Consider the following 13,433-nt stretch of genomic DNA (forward strand, 5'->3'; position numbering starts at 1 on the left):
GAAAGCATGAGATGTCCACGGACTAAAATTATATGTGTGTTTATGGAGAATTCTCACTTCACATTCTTTCCCTTGCACTTGTGTGGCTACGTTGGCAGATGGCAAGAGGAGGCTGAGAAGGAGGTACCATGAGACACCGTGGCTTTGTGCACCTGAGATGAGCAGTGTGTGTAGGGCATGACCAGCTCTGGAGAGCGAAGCTTTCTGCTATGAAACACTCCATGCTGCTTCATCAGTGTGTCTCAGTTCACTGTTGGCCTCTGTCCTCAGCCTGCCAAAACTGTGCTGTTAACATTGCAAGGTCTTGTAGGATGGACAAGAGTGGCTGTAGCAAGGTCTTTCACAAGAATTTTCAGACCGATGTGTGGCTCTGACTCAAAGAGATCCGTCTGTCAGCTTCACATGGGCTGTTTATAAAAGATCATTCTGTACTTTTCTCTTTAGTTTGACTGGTGCTGGATCTGAGCAGAACACTAGGTTCGAGATTCATTTTTTATAACTGTCATTTCCATTAATACCTCCTTTTTGCCTTTCAGACATGGCGATGTCCAGTTCCCTTCTGTGGGCTGTTGACATATTTGGGAGGGTTTACACTCTGTCCACTGTTGGCCAGCACTGGGAGCTCTGTAAGGATACACAGCTGGAATTCAAACGGGTCTCTGCTGTCAAGCAGTGCTGCTGGGGAATAGCCTGCGATCATCAAGTATACACCTACGTGTTCTCAGGTGATGTTCCTATTAGATACCAGGAAGAGACCTATGAGAATCAGGTATGGAACACTATGCATACCTCTGCTGTATGTTCTTCAGAAAGCAAATCCATAGATTAGCTGTTTCTGTAGGTTTTTCTCACGGATTGAGTGTTGGTTTTATTTTTCATTTTTTACCTCATGTTTCTGAAGAGTATATATGCATTGAATAGGTTATTATTTTAATATTTTAATTCCCAAAGGAAGATTATACTTTCTGGCTTTTGCTAAAGGAACAGCGTGCACTGCAGCATCCTTCATGCAAGCTGTTTCACCCATTCCACCTGATGTGTTCCTTTCCTTGGTGAAAAAGACATAGCTTCCTTAAGAAAATGTCCAGTGTAACAGGCAACAAAAATACGCTATTCTTAAAAAATACTCTTTTTGTAATGTTTCAAAGAATTCTTAAGAATTCTTTGAAATACTATTTTTAATGTATCAGAGAATTCTCTAGTAAGGGCATTAATTCTCCATTAAAGTACGTTTCCAGCTTCTTTTTTTTTTGTGTAGAAGTGTTATTAAGATGATCCTTTCTATGTAAGATACATCAAAAGAATGTTTTTAACAGTGTTTTTAAGTACATTTATCTATTTTGTTTTTAACTTCACCAGAAGTTATTTGAGAGATAGAATAAGTCTCTTCAACACATTTTTCTGCTTTCTAAGGGGTAAAAGGATAAATGTAAGTTGAGAAAATACATTAACTATCTACATGGGTAAAGATAGAACAAACTATTTTAGTACATTATTTAACATTGATACAACTTTCTGTCCATTCAAGAATGTTCATTTTGCTAAGTAAACGTGCATGTTCTTTAAAAAATGAAAAACTTTAAAATTGATTTGGTTTGTTGTTTTAAAACTTTTGTTTTGTTTTTTTTAGCCTATGAAAAACTGGAAAACAAAACACTAGAAAGCACAAAAGGAAATACTGTGTAAGAGCTAACAACAGATTTAAACTCAAGTAGTTTACAGATAATGTGCAAAGCAGTTTAGTAAGATTCTTAGTAAGAAAAAGTAATATTTTGCATAATGGCAATTTAATTGAACAACTGATTTCCCATGTGCCCTAAAATGCAGGACAGTATTACCTGACCAGTCTTGCCAGTGTTTCTATAGCGGGTAAAACTGAGGCGGAAAAAAAGAAAAACCACAACTGCATTGGTGAACAGCCTAGCAAGTTACTTGTTCTATAACCGATTTAGGAAAAAAAATGGTAAGATAAGATACAGGAAGATTTATTGATGTAGTTGTTTTGACAGTTTCTGGTGTCGAAACTATGCTGTTTTCCTAGTGTAGGCCACGTGTTAGTCAACTTTCTCACGTGGGATACATTAGAAATCCCAAAGCCATCTACACAGGAGTTATCCTAATGTTTCAATATCATGGTGACATACATCACCAAAGAAAAATGCACTGTAAGTAGTAAACTATATCATCCATCATTCCTATTTTTGTAGTTGAAATTTACTTGGTTGGGACTAGCTCTGCAGTCGGTCCTTCTTTGATACTTTAAAACAGCTTCTTCCAAAGACCATATTAGCTGGGGATCTACAGCATGACCACTTGTTCATTCACCCCAAGAATTATTCCTCTTCTACTGCAGAAAAAAAAAAAAAGGTATAATTTATGACTCACTAGGGCTCTGTAGATGTCCAATGAGGTGATGTGATTTCAAATAAAACATTTTTTTTATTATTTCTGGCAGCGCTGGAATCCAGTTGGTGGCTTTTGTGAGAAATTATTGCCCAGTGACCGCTGGCAGTGGAGTGATGTGAGCGGGCTAAAACATCAGCAGCTTGATAGTTTCACACTGCCTTCACCACACTGGGAGTGGGAGTCTGACTGGTATGTGGATGAAAATATTGGAGGGGAACCAACAGAGAAAGGGGTAGGTGAACAATACCAAAAAGAGATCTATTCTGGGAATCCTTAGTCTGTAAAATAAAAGGCACTTTTATAAAATGGCAAAAGGTCTATAAAAATAAAAGGTACCTCTTAACTTCCCATAGCTACTTTTCTTTGGGAAATAGCTCAGCTATAATACAACATGAGGAAGGATCTTGTTTGAAAGCTTTTGAAGTCGATAGGAGTTGTTGTTTTTTCTCTTTGGATCAGGCCAAGAAATGCTGCCAACTTTGTATTGCTGCTATTTAAAAACTTACTATGAAGAAAGCAAAGTGCTTTACTGTATCTTGTTTGTTCTGTATATATCATGCAGAGGAATTAGGACATGATTCATATGATTCATAAATCATTCACAGAATTAGCTTGTCTGTTAATCAGGCTGTTAAGACATGCACAGTAACCTGTACTGTCTGTAGGAATGACTCTTGTGCAGAATCGTTCTGAGTTAAGATTTCAAGCTTTTCCTTGGTCCAGTTTTTCACAAAAGAAAACCTCTGTTTGCAGGGCTGGACTTACGCCATAGACTTCCCCAGCACCTACACAAAGGATAAGAAGTGGAATTCTTGTGTGAGACGCAGGAGATGGATCAGATACAGGAGATACAAATCACGGGATATTTGGGCAAAGGTTCTGGATATCTTTTTAACATTAACTAAACTGTTTTTGTTTTTTCTTTTCTGAAATAAAAATTAATTTCCCTGCACTTATATTTGATTATTGCTGCTCTGGAGGTTGGACTTTTATTCCTTGACTTCCAACCTTGTAATTCTCGCAAGCATAAATGGAAAGCTGGGATTTTTCTTAGAAACTTGTGGTAATAAGGTACCAAATCTCATGTTAATGCAGTTGGAGATAGATGTTCAAATCCTCTGTAAATTTCACGCTAACTTTTGAAGTTCCTTTGGTTATTGACAAAGCATTCTCTTTTGAGATGGCACCTGTTTAGCATCATCTAACCAGCTGTGTCCTTTATCTGAATAAATAACTGTTATTTAATAAATGTTGCTCCATTCTGAGAATGTGCAAAAATTGAGATGTTCCGGCTTTCCAACTCAAAGAACATCTGTTTGGAATGTTCTGTGAGCAAAACTTTCCTTTAGTTTGGGGCTGAAACAAAGACTTTTTTGTGCTGCTTCAGCAGTGTTTCTCCGCCCTCTGTAAATAGCAGCCTTCAATGAGAGAAAGAAGCTCCGTGCTTAGCCTCTTTGGGAAGTGATACTGAAACAAACCTGCAAAAAGCAAGTTAAGCCATCGGCAAAACGGCCTATCCATTTGCAGCATCTCTTCTGTTCTAAGTCTTCCCTCTCTTTGCTCCAGATTGTATCACGGGATGATCCGGATCAGTTGCCAGACCCTTTCAATGACATCTCAATTGGAGGATGGGAAATCACTGATGAGCCTCTTGGCCGTTTATCAGTGTGGGCGGTTTCTTTGCAAGGAAGGGTATGTGCACATTCCATACATTTTCTAATATAAATTACTACTGAAAAGGAGTTAAGTACTTTTAAAGCAATACATGTTTGTTATCATCTTATGTTGGTAAGGAACTACACTGCTTGTGCAGGCAGGCCTGCTCCTTACTAAAATTCTCTAGGATTGAGAGATTTGAGGTTACTGTTTGAGTCTCCAGACTTGGTAACATAGAATCCAACTGTGGAATGTTTTGAATTTATTCTCCTTTGAAAACTATACATCTTTCTTTTGTTGTTGTTGTTTTGTTTCTGGTTTTAGGCCCATTGTAATGCTCCTCATCTTCTGCTCAGTATTGTAGAGATAGCTTCTTGTTTTCCTTCCTTCATTGTTAGAGCATGCATCTGAGTAGCCTTCCTTTGTCCCTAGACAATTTCTAACTTGTGGTCTCACAAGGAAGAATGTAGTAATTGTAACAGGTAGCCTGAGACTGCACTCACACTTGACACTGCCTGGGGAGGCAAGCAATCTTGGTTAAATTGTTTAAAATGAAATTCCCTGTGCCTCAGGCTTCCCCGTAATAACTGACTCGCATCCCACTCTACAGGCTTACTTGACTGACATTATAAAATGCTTTCATTTCTCAAAGTAAAAGTCCCTAGAGGACGAATGTATTTCTAAAACTGATGATTTAGCACTCAGCAGTCGTCTTTTGGAGCGCTTGTATGACCACCACAGGATGCTTTCTTTGACCTTCCTGTTTTGACTGGAGTCAAAAAAATCATGCAGGCAGTCTGAGCACGACTGGCAGATGGATGGGATGTCACTGCAGGCTGCGCAGAGAATGGAATTTTTACCCATGTTGTGGCAAGCTCTGTTCAGTGAAAGTGAGGTTGGGCTCTCATCTAACAGGAACATTTTCATGTTGTGTATTTGTTCATTCTTGTTTTGTGTTTTTTTTGTTTGTTTGTTTGTTTTTTTAACATGCCTTGAGATATAACAAAGTGTGTTGGTTTTTTTTTTTATTGTTGAAATATACACAGAACTTGTAGCAACAGGTCACGTGCCCAATCCAGATTCAGGTCCATGATAAAAGCTAATCTGTAAAAACACCTCCTCCCTTAGTACATAAGGAAATAGTCTTCAACAGCATAATTGGCATCAAAAAAATACTTCTAACAGCCAGTGCAAACACTGCATTAAAAAAAAACAACTGTTGTTAAAGGAGGACTGTTCTTTCATCAGGATGTCATCATGCTTCTCTGAATAGCTTCATTGTTGTAGTAGTATTTTTCTAAGTTTTGTTTTGTTTTTTTAAACTTGTCTAGGTGTGGTACAGAGAAAACGTTTGCCATCACAATCCAGAAGGTTCCATGTGGTCCTTAATCACCACTCCTGGTGAAGTTGTACAGATCAGCTGTGGACCGTATGACCTCCTCTGGGCAACTCTTTGGGAAGGGCAAGCTATTGTGAGAGAAGGAATTGATAGGAATAACCCTCAAGGTGAAGTGTTGCTACATTTAGTATGAAACCTCCTTGATTTTTGTAATGTTGCATAAGAAAATAACCTACAATGGCTTCTGGGCTTTGTTTCTTGCAGGAATGTCCTGGAGTACTGTGGAGTCCCCAAACTCTGAAAATGGGATTATGCATGTCTCTGTGGGTGTTGATGTGGTGTGGTGTGTTACAAAAGATCGGAAGGTAAGAGGTGTTATGCTCTGGTTCTGTTTTTTCTCCCTTTTTTATCTGCCCTTCTGAAATGGGCATGTAACTTTCATAGGAAATATCATTGATTTGGACTCTCTATACGCATGGTTTGGGCAATTCCAGTAGCCCTGTTGTTACAGAAATACACTGTGGTTTGTGATATACATACTTGTGTGCAACTTCAATATTCCCTTCAATGAATCCCTTCATATCGAATCCAAAACCAGAGATTAATTCTGTTTGGGAAGAAAATGTGTTTGATTTCAAACACTAAGACATTGTAACAGTTCAAGATTCTTACTTTGACATCACAGACAATTTAAGAATGAGATGGATAATATGAATGAGATTCCTCATAGGCTGTGTGGCTTACGGGCTTCTGTACATGAGGAAGAGTGTAAGAGTGAAGCACAGGAAGTGATTTAAATCAAAGTAGTTACATCATTGGTGTAGCTCTCCCTTTGGGCATTTATTTTGGGATAAGCGTATGTGTTTTAAGTAATTCAAACAGTTTAAGCTGTTTTAAGTAATTGAGTTACACTGGTTTAATGAGTTACTGCTTGTCAGCTGAGCCATGGCAACTGACTGTCCAGCCTGCTCCATCTGCCCCTAAAACCGCTATAATAAATGTAAATAAGCTAGTAGGTTTTTCTTCAGGTTTGCCAAAGGTAGTCAAGTACAGAGTCTGTTACATGTTTCAACCAACAAGTTCTAAAGTAGCTACTTGTCATTATAAGACCATATCCTAAATATAGATGCATAACTGGAAAATTTTCCAGGTACCCAGCCCACAGACACTTTCTCATTGGTAAAAACTAATCTAAGAGGAGACAATTTAAAGAGCAGTACCAGTGAAAAAAATCCCTTTGTCAGATCACTCTGTCAGCTCAGCTTCACAGGAACATTGTTTGGAAGTTGATGTAGAGTCATCAAAAATAGCCTACAGTTGACATGTAATAGCAAATATTTTCCCAATGGCTGAGAAACTAACTGTCACAGAAAGTCATAACATGATGTGTCCTTGTGGGCTCTTCTGGCTTTAGTTGATCACAAAGACACGTTGTCTGGTTACTATTAAAAGAATTATTTTATCTTCACCTGATTAAAACAAACAAACATGGAGGTGAGTGACTTCTCAAGGCAATGCATTAGTCAGTATTGGAGATTAAGACTAATCCACTAAAGAAAATTAATTCTAGCTGTGCACCTGCTTGTACAGAAGATGCAAACTTCAGACTTTTGTTGTTGTAGGTATGGTTTAGAAGAGGTGTGAATTCACATAATCCTTGTGGAACAAGCTGGATTGAAATGGTTGGAGACATGATGATGGTAAACGTAGGCTTAAATAATCAGGTAAGACACCTGTATACCAGTTGTGAGGCTATTTGTGTTCCTCTTTGTGCAGATAGTATTCACGTGTGAACTGTCAGCAGTGCCAATATGGACAGCTGAGCAAGAGGTCCATGTGCTTGAACTGCTAGGAAGGAATGCGTGGCTGCGTTCCTCACCAGAATACAACAGTCAGCCTGTCTCTCATGTGACACATTCAGGTTCAGTCTTCTTTTGATGCTACTGAATTTCATATTGCATCTACAGTATCAGCAGTAAAGAACAGAAAGGGAAAATGCTGAGTCCAGCAGGTTTTTGCACTGAATTTTCCACCACTGCACCTCTTTGTAGATGCTCTTTGCCTGCATTCCGTGCCATTTCCTTCACCAAGCCCTTTCCTTCCCTAGGTCTGGGGAGTTGGCTGTGATGACAGAGCAATCTATTTTCGCCAAGGTGTCACGCCAAGTGAGCTCAGTGGGAAGACATGGAAGGCAATTGTATGCGGCCGAGAGAGTGACAGATCTCAGACCGGGAGCTCAACAAGTCTGCTCAGGTGCGCAGTAAAATACCTGCTCGAGACTCTGTATGCCAGGAGTTTCAATGCTAGGACATATTTCTGTACATTCTGTACGTTCAAATGGTACAGACAGGGAAGAGCAGGGAAGGCATCTCTAACCGTTAAGCATGCCAAAAAGCATTTGCTTTTTTGCCATTAAAATTAACAATAAGCAGCAGCTGATGCAGTCAGAAGCTGATGCTCCTACTTTGGAATTCACTGCATGCTTCCAGTACAGTGTGTTTTTCTGGCCTTTATTATCCCTGTCTGGAGCTGGTCTCTAAAAAGATAAAATGTTACCTGTGAAGTAACATGAAGAAGTGTCAGCTTCACTTAGCGATTATCCTTCTCTAGAGCGTCACTGTACATTTCTTTCCTGAGAGATTAGACCAGTAACTCCCTGCTGACTGCTTGCTGTTGGCTGTGCAAGACATGACAGTGCAGCTGGCATGCTGCAGAAGCTACTTAAGTCAGAGTGCTCTGAGTAGGAGACCTCTCTAGCTAAGACAAAAAGCACAGAGTTAATAATGGGCTTTAAAAAAATCCTATTTATTATTTCATATCCCAAAAATGGGATGTTGCTTCAGTGCTTTTCTTGGAATTGTTGATACCCAACACCCCTGATTTTTACAAAGATCAATTAAATCTCCTCTTAGATCCGTATTAGACTCTTCTTTCTTAATGATCGATTTTGACCTTCAATAAGAAGTCTGCTGCTTCTCTCCTAAAGCTGCAACACTCCATCAATTTCTGTATGTCTGTGGTCTCAGGCCTGTGTTAATTTATTATGTTTTGAATTATAGTTAATGAATTATCTATTTGTCCTTCAGTGCTGGCTGTTTCTTTACTGATGATATTCAGAACCAAACAAACGCAATCATTCCCGGTGATGCAGACACTTCCTCTGACACAGATCTTCCAAGCATCCCCACATACCTTGCCAACACTCCCCCGACGGGAGCTGCAGCCAGCGGCAGTGGTAGCAGCACAGGCAACCAGACAGCAGAAATATGTGCAAATTTGACTGTGGATCCTCTGGACTCTGATCAAGGAGAAGCCAATGTTGCTTCGACTGGTAATAAGAAATCTAATCTTGAAAGCCGTAAGTCTACAAACCCAAATCCTTCTGCAGAACTGCAGTGGACAAACATTGACTTAAAGGAGGCCCAAAAGCATCCAGTCCTCTCTGTCAGCACCTTTGCAGAAACATCCAGCCTGTCTTCCCTTGGCATGTTCTCGGTGGGAGCTGAGGAGCAGTACGGAGCCGATGAGCACCCGCTGTGGGCCTGGGTGTCTGGGGGAGGCTGCCTTGTGGATTTGCACAGCCCACTGAAATGGTTCACTGTCTCCTCAGGTAAAGTCCAAGCACCACAGAAGACTTTAATTTCCAATTTCAATTTGTCAATATTCTTAAAAAAAATGTGTTTTGTTTTTTTTTTTAAATAAAACCTTGGCATAAAACTTCTGATTACTGCTCTTCCTGCAATTTGTTGTTACACTCCGTGTCTGAGCATAGCGCTGCGTGTATTTAACTGTAAAGCACTTTGGGATTGAGATATGTAAGTGTAAAGGTGATAAAGGAGTTTCTGTAAGAATTTTATAAAATAATCAGTGTGCTGGAACTGCATCTTTTTTTTTAATGGCACTGAAACTGCAACTTCAGGCTAAACCCATAATACCACTGAATAGTAACTAGAAGCAGTTAAAAAGGCTCTCTTGAGAGATGCCAATGCCACAAATACCGCCTTGCTACTACCATTCCTGCTGAGGTAAGGGTAAGACTGAAGTTACTAAGGGGCAGTGTGGATGTGAGCCCCACTGATACCTGGATGAGGCTGGAATTTACATTTTTGAAAGACAGCGGAGTACAGCCATATCTTAAAAATAAACCATGAATTGTGGCATCCCAGTACTTACTAACAGCATAACTCTTAATGCATTGTATTAGCTAATTATCTTGCAGTTCAGTGACAGAAGTCCCATTTGTATAAAGTTACAGCATTGAAAGATTCAATATAATCGTGTAGTAGTTCCGTTCCTATGCATTATTTACAAAGCTCGGCTTTAATACACTGATTTCAAAGTGTTAATTAGCAAAATTTGTTAGACTGGGTTGATTCAGTCCAGTGTTCAAAGCAGTATCATGATACTTTTCCACAGGACCGTATTCAAAGCTCACTGAAATGTGTTGGTTTTGCTTCTCTTGTAGGTTTGTCGTCCTCCGTGCAGTCTCTTTCTCTGTCTATCACTCCAGCACAGACAGCAGCATGGCGAAAGCAAATTTTTCAGCAGCTCAGTGAAAGGACAAAGCGGGAGCTGGAGAATTTCAGGCACTACGAACAGGCTGTTGAGCAGGTAAGCAGCGAGGATACCTACTTCTGACTTGTGAGCATTTAGATCTGTCAGTACTAGGCATCAGTGGTACAATTCTGATGTACTCATCTGAACTTAGCTGTCAGCTTTTTATTCTCTTCCTTTTTTCTGTCTGTGACAGCTTTCCAGGAGTATCACTGTCTGGGCTCCTTGTGGGAAACTAGTGGCTTATTAAACATGCAGTAGCAATCTTCATCTGAAAATGTTAGCTGATAGTTTTGTGTAGGAGAAACTGAAGCACTGGTCAGCCATTATTTCATATACTGAAACCTCAAATTCAGAGAAACGTTTTCAACAGTGGAACTTTGTAAGAATTATTCCACCACAGGATGAGGCTCCTTAATTGAAACGGTGACTCACATAGGTGAACCTTTCCTCTCCATGAGCATTAGGTGATTAACATAACTTGCATAAATAAATCAGTGATGATAATATCAGTAACAGCACTTAAATATCAGCTCCTGGTCTCTTTCAGATTCATTCATGGTTTTGGTCCCTTCATGGCTAATTACCAAATGCCAATTGCCAAGTCTGCAATTCACTTAATTAAAAACACTTGGAGTCCGGGGCTTTGATTCAGTTTAAAAGGTTATGTCAAAATCTTTCAAAATTGGAACAGAAATCATGTTATAGTAAGGAACACACTAGAGTTAATTAGTATCTGTGTGCTATTGCATTCTTTGCAGAAGTCAAATGTTAACACTGACGTACACATGCCATTCCAGTGCCTTTCTATCCAGTTTTGTCAGTTTTCATTTTGTCTTCAGCTTCCTGAACACTGGTATACTCTGTGTCAGAAGTAACTGATATGATACAGACCTTACAGACCTACAGCAGAGATTTCTTGTGGTCACAAGAAATAATGTTTGGGAGAAAGAAGAGTCATGCAGTTTCCTTACTTCTGAAAATTTGTGTTTGCATTACAGTCAGTTTGGGTTAAAACTGGGATGTTGCAATGGTGGAGAAATTGGAAGCCTCACAAATGGATGGATGTGCGAGTGGCACTTGAGCAGTTCACTGGGAGTGATGGAATGCGCGACAGCATCCTGTTCATCTATTACATGTATCATGAGGAGAAAAAGGTGTGTTCAGCTCAAGACCCTCAACAGTGTTGTGTATGGCAAAAGACAACCAATGAAGGAAAAAAAGTTTTTTTATGGAAGGCAAATTATGATAAGCTGTTGTTTTGGGAACCAATTCAAATGTAGCCCAGGGTAATAGCGAATTGCAAGCTTTTCTAAGCTCTGTTAAATGCTCTGTCAGAAATGCCCAGTCAGCAAGCATCCACATTGCTTAAACCATCAGCTTTGCACTAATTAGGAAGTTCAAAACATTCCTGGCTATGAAGAAAGAACCAAGCTTATCTGGCTAGGGTCTTCACAAATAGGGTTGATGCATATGGGCAACATGAACCAGAGGTAGTGCAGGCCTGGATACTGAGCCCCACGTAAGGAACAGCATTCCTTCTGCACCAAGAATTGATTCTTTGCTACCCTTGGCAGCAATGCCTTGCTCATAGTCTTGAAGTGCAAAAATGCTGGCACTGAGGAAGGTATATCTTGAGTTCACCTTAGTCACATTTTTTTTTTCTCTTGTCTTAGTATATTCATATATTCCTGAATGAAGTCACCGTTATAGTTGATGTTCTGAATGAAGCCAAACACTCCTTTGCCCTGTATACACCTGAAAGGACGAAGCAGCGATGGCCAATCCGCCTAGCAGCCACAACAGAACAAGAAATGAATGACTGGGTAATTCAGTGAAATTTTCATTTCAAGCTGGCTATTTTTGAAATAAAACATAAAAGCTAGTCTCTGAAATCTGAGCGTTACGTTTACAGTATCTAGGCTACTTAGCTATCTTCACAAATTAAGTATTTTAGAAGTCCTCTTCAAGCTCCGTCAGGGGCACCCAAGGCTTCCTGTCTCCTCTAGAGTTTGCACTGGTTCTGAAGCCACAGTTATCCACAGTAAAACCAACATTGCTTTTCCTTCCCTTCCTACCTCTGGATATAGATTGGGCTACAAATGAGTTAGGAGTTGAATTCAGTGAGTCTATTCCTCTGCATTGGTAGAAGAACTGTTGTCACTGTTGTAGAGAATCTTACATACAGGCAGGCCTATGTACACACACCAAAGTAAATGAAAATCTGAAAGATACCTCATAAAAGTCAAATGCTACAAACCACATTAATTCCAGTTATTCTGTTAATAATTTCTAAAACACTGCATTCCTGTGCCTTTGAGAAAAAAATGCTAGTTCACTTTGCTGACTTGTAAGAACCTGCAAAGCTAAAACTTCATTTTGTAGTACTGGGGCATCTATATGGAAATTTTTGTTCTCGCTGTGAAAGTAACCTTCTGGCTCTCTGCTTCTCGTTTTTTAGCTGTCTTTGCTGAACATGTCCTGTTGTGAAAGCAGACGGATTCAAGGCCCTCCTTCTCACCATGCCATTTGGTCAGTTACTTGTAAAGGAGACATCTTTGTTAGTGAGCCAAGTCCTGAACTGGAGGCAGGACCACACCTGATGCCATGTGATCAAATGTAAGGGGTTTCAGAAGCTGTTCTTTCTGCATGGGGTGCCTTGGCACAGATTGTCTTTCATGTCAAGTTGGTGACATCGATGGGCTGTTGGAATGTATAGCACACTGCAGATGTCTGTCAGTCACAAGGTTAATGGCTGCCTTCATGCTTACGAGTGCATCTGAAGAAATTCACCAAATTGTATTTTAGTTCTCAGATGATGGAGCTATTTTTGTGATTTCAAAAATTTGGGTTGAGATCCCATCACAAATGACTTGAAAATTTTTCATGATGGCATCCTTAATGTAGTAATGATCTAAATCAAGAGATGGCCTGCACTAAAAGTAAACCTAGTCACTGTAACTGTAATGTAATTTGAGCTTTCAGTTTTATCTGAGTCAGGAAATCTGAAAGTCTCATTTCTCTACTGTCACTTCAGTCCAGGAATATCTCCTTTAGAGTTTCTATTACAACTGTGACAATGTCGTACTGCAAGCTCTCCAAGCACAAACTCAGAACTGGGGGGGTCAAAGGCCAATCTTCAATTTTTAAAAATGCCTCCAGTGTCTTTGAATAATAACACTTCAGAAATACTTTGGTCGTTTTTCTTCAGGGTAGAGCACCTTCAGCATCTGGAAAATCACAAACTGATGTTCTCTTACATCTTAGTTTAGGGGATCTGTGATTGAAGCCATCTCCTACCATTTGCACAACTAAAACACTCCTCTGCAATTTCTTTACTTTCCCCATTCTTCTCCAGAAAAGTTTCATGGCCAACTGGCTGCATAAAGCTCCAGAAAAGGATTAACCTGCCAAGATTAGAAGTATTGGGAGAATTACATCCCTTCTTTTTTTCCCAATCTCCATAGCAGATATATAA

At 39.7% G+C, this 13,433-nt stretch overlaps 1 protein-coding gene across 8 annotated transcripts in view; it reads left to right on the forward strand.

The window, feature by feature from the left end:
- Nucleotides 1-13,433, forward strand: part of TECPR1 (tectonin beta-propeller repeat containing 1) — a 29,756-nt gene that overhangs the window by 5,764 nt on the left and 10,559 nt on the right. For 4 of the 8 annotated variants that reach the window (XR_014572807.1, XM_083800290.1, XM_083800291.1 and 1 more), the window contains exons 3-16: nt 537-769; nt 2,269-2,367; nt 2,456-2,638; nt 3,160-3,282; nt 3,973-4,098; nt 5,394-5,568; nt 5,666-5,766; nt 7,024-7,125; nt 7,509-7,654; nt 8,488-9,011; nt 9,867-10,012; nt 10,957-11,112; nt 11,632-11,781; nt 12,417-12,574. Coding sequence is in view for 7 of the 8 variants with exons in the window: in XM_083800289.1 (XP_083656415.1) it covers nt 537-769; nt 2,269-2,367; nt 2,456-2,638; nt 3,160-3,282; nt 3,973-4,098; nt 5,394-5,568; nt 5,666-5,766; nt 7,024-7,125; nt 7,509-7,654; nt 8,488-9,011; nt 9,867-10,012; nt 10,957-11,112; nt 11,632-11,781; nt 12,417-12,574 (2,422 nt within the window). In the remaining variant the exon portion in view is untranslated. Of the gene's footprint in view, nt 1-536; nt 770-1,693; nt 2,166-2,268; nt 2,368-2,455; nt 2,639-3,159; nt 3,283-3,972; nt 4,099-5,393; nt 5,569-5,665; nt 5,767-7,023; nt 7,126-7,508; nt 7,655-8,487; nt 9,012-9,866; nt 10,013-10,956; nt 11,113-11,631; nt 11,782-12,416; nt 12,575-13,433 lie in introns of those variants that run through there. The other 4 variants (XM_083800293.1, XM_083800294.1, XM_083800292.1 and 1 more) reach the window with 2 other exon arrangements.

This window comes from Anser anser, assembly GCF_964211835.1.
Source record: "Anser anser genome assembly, chromosome: 15".
NCBI classification, from domain to species: domain Eukaryota; kingdom Metazoa; phylum Chordata; class Aves; order Anseriformes; family Anatidae; genus Anser; species Anser anser.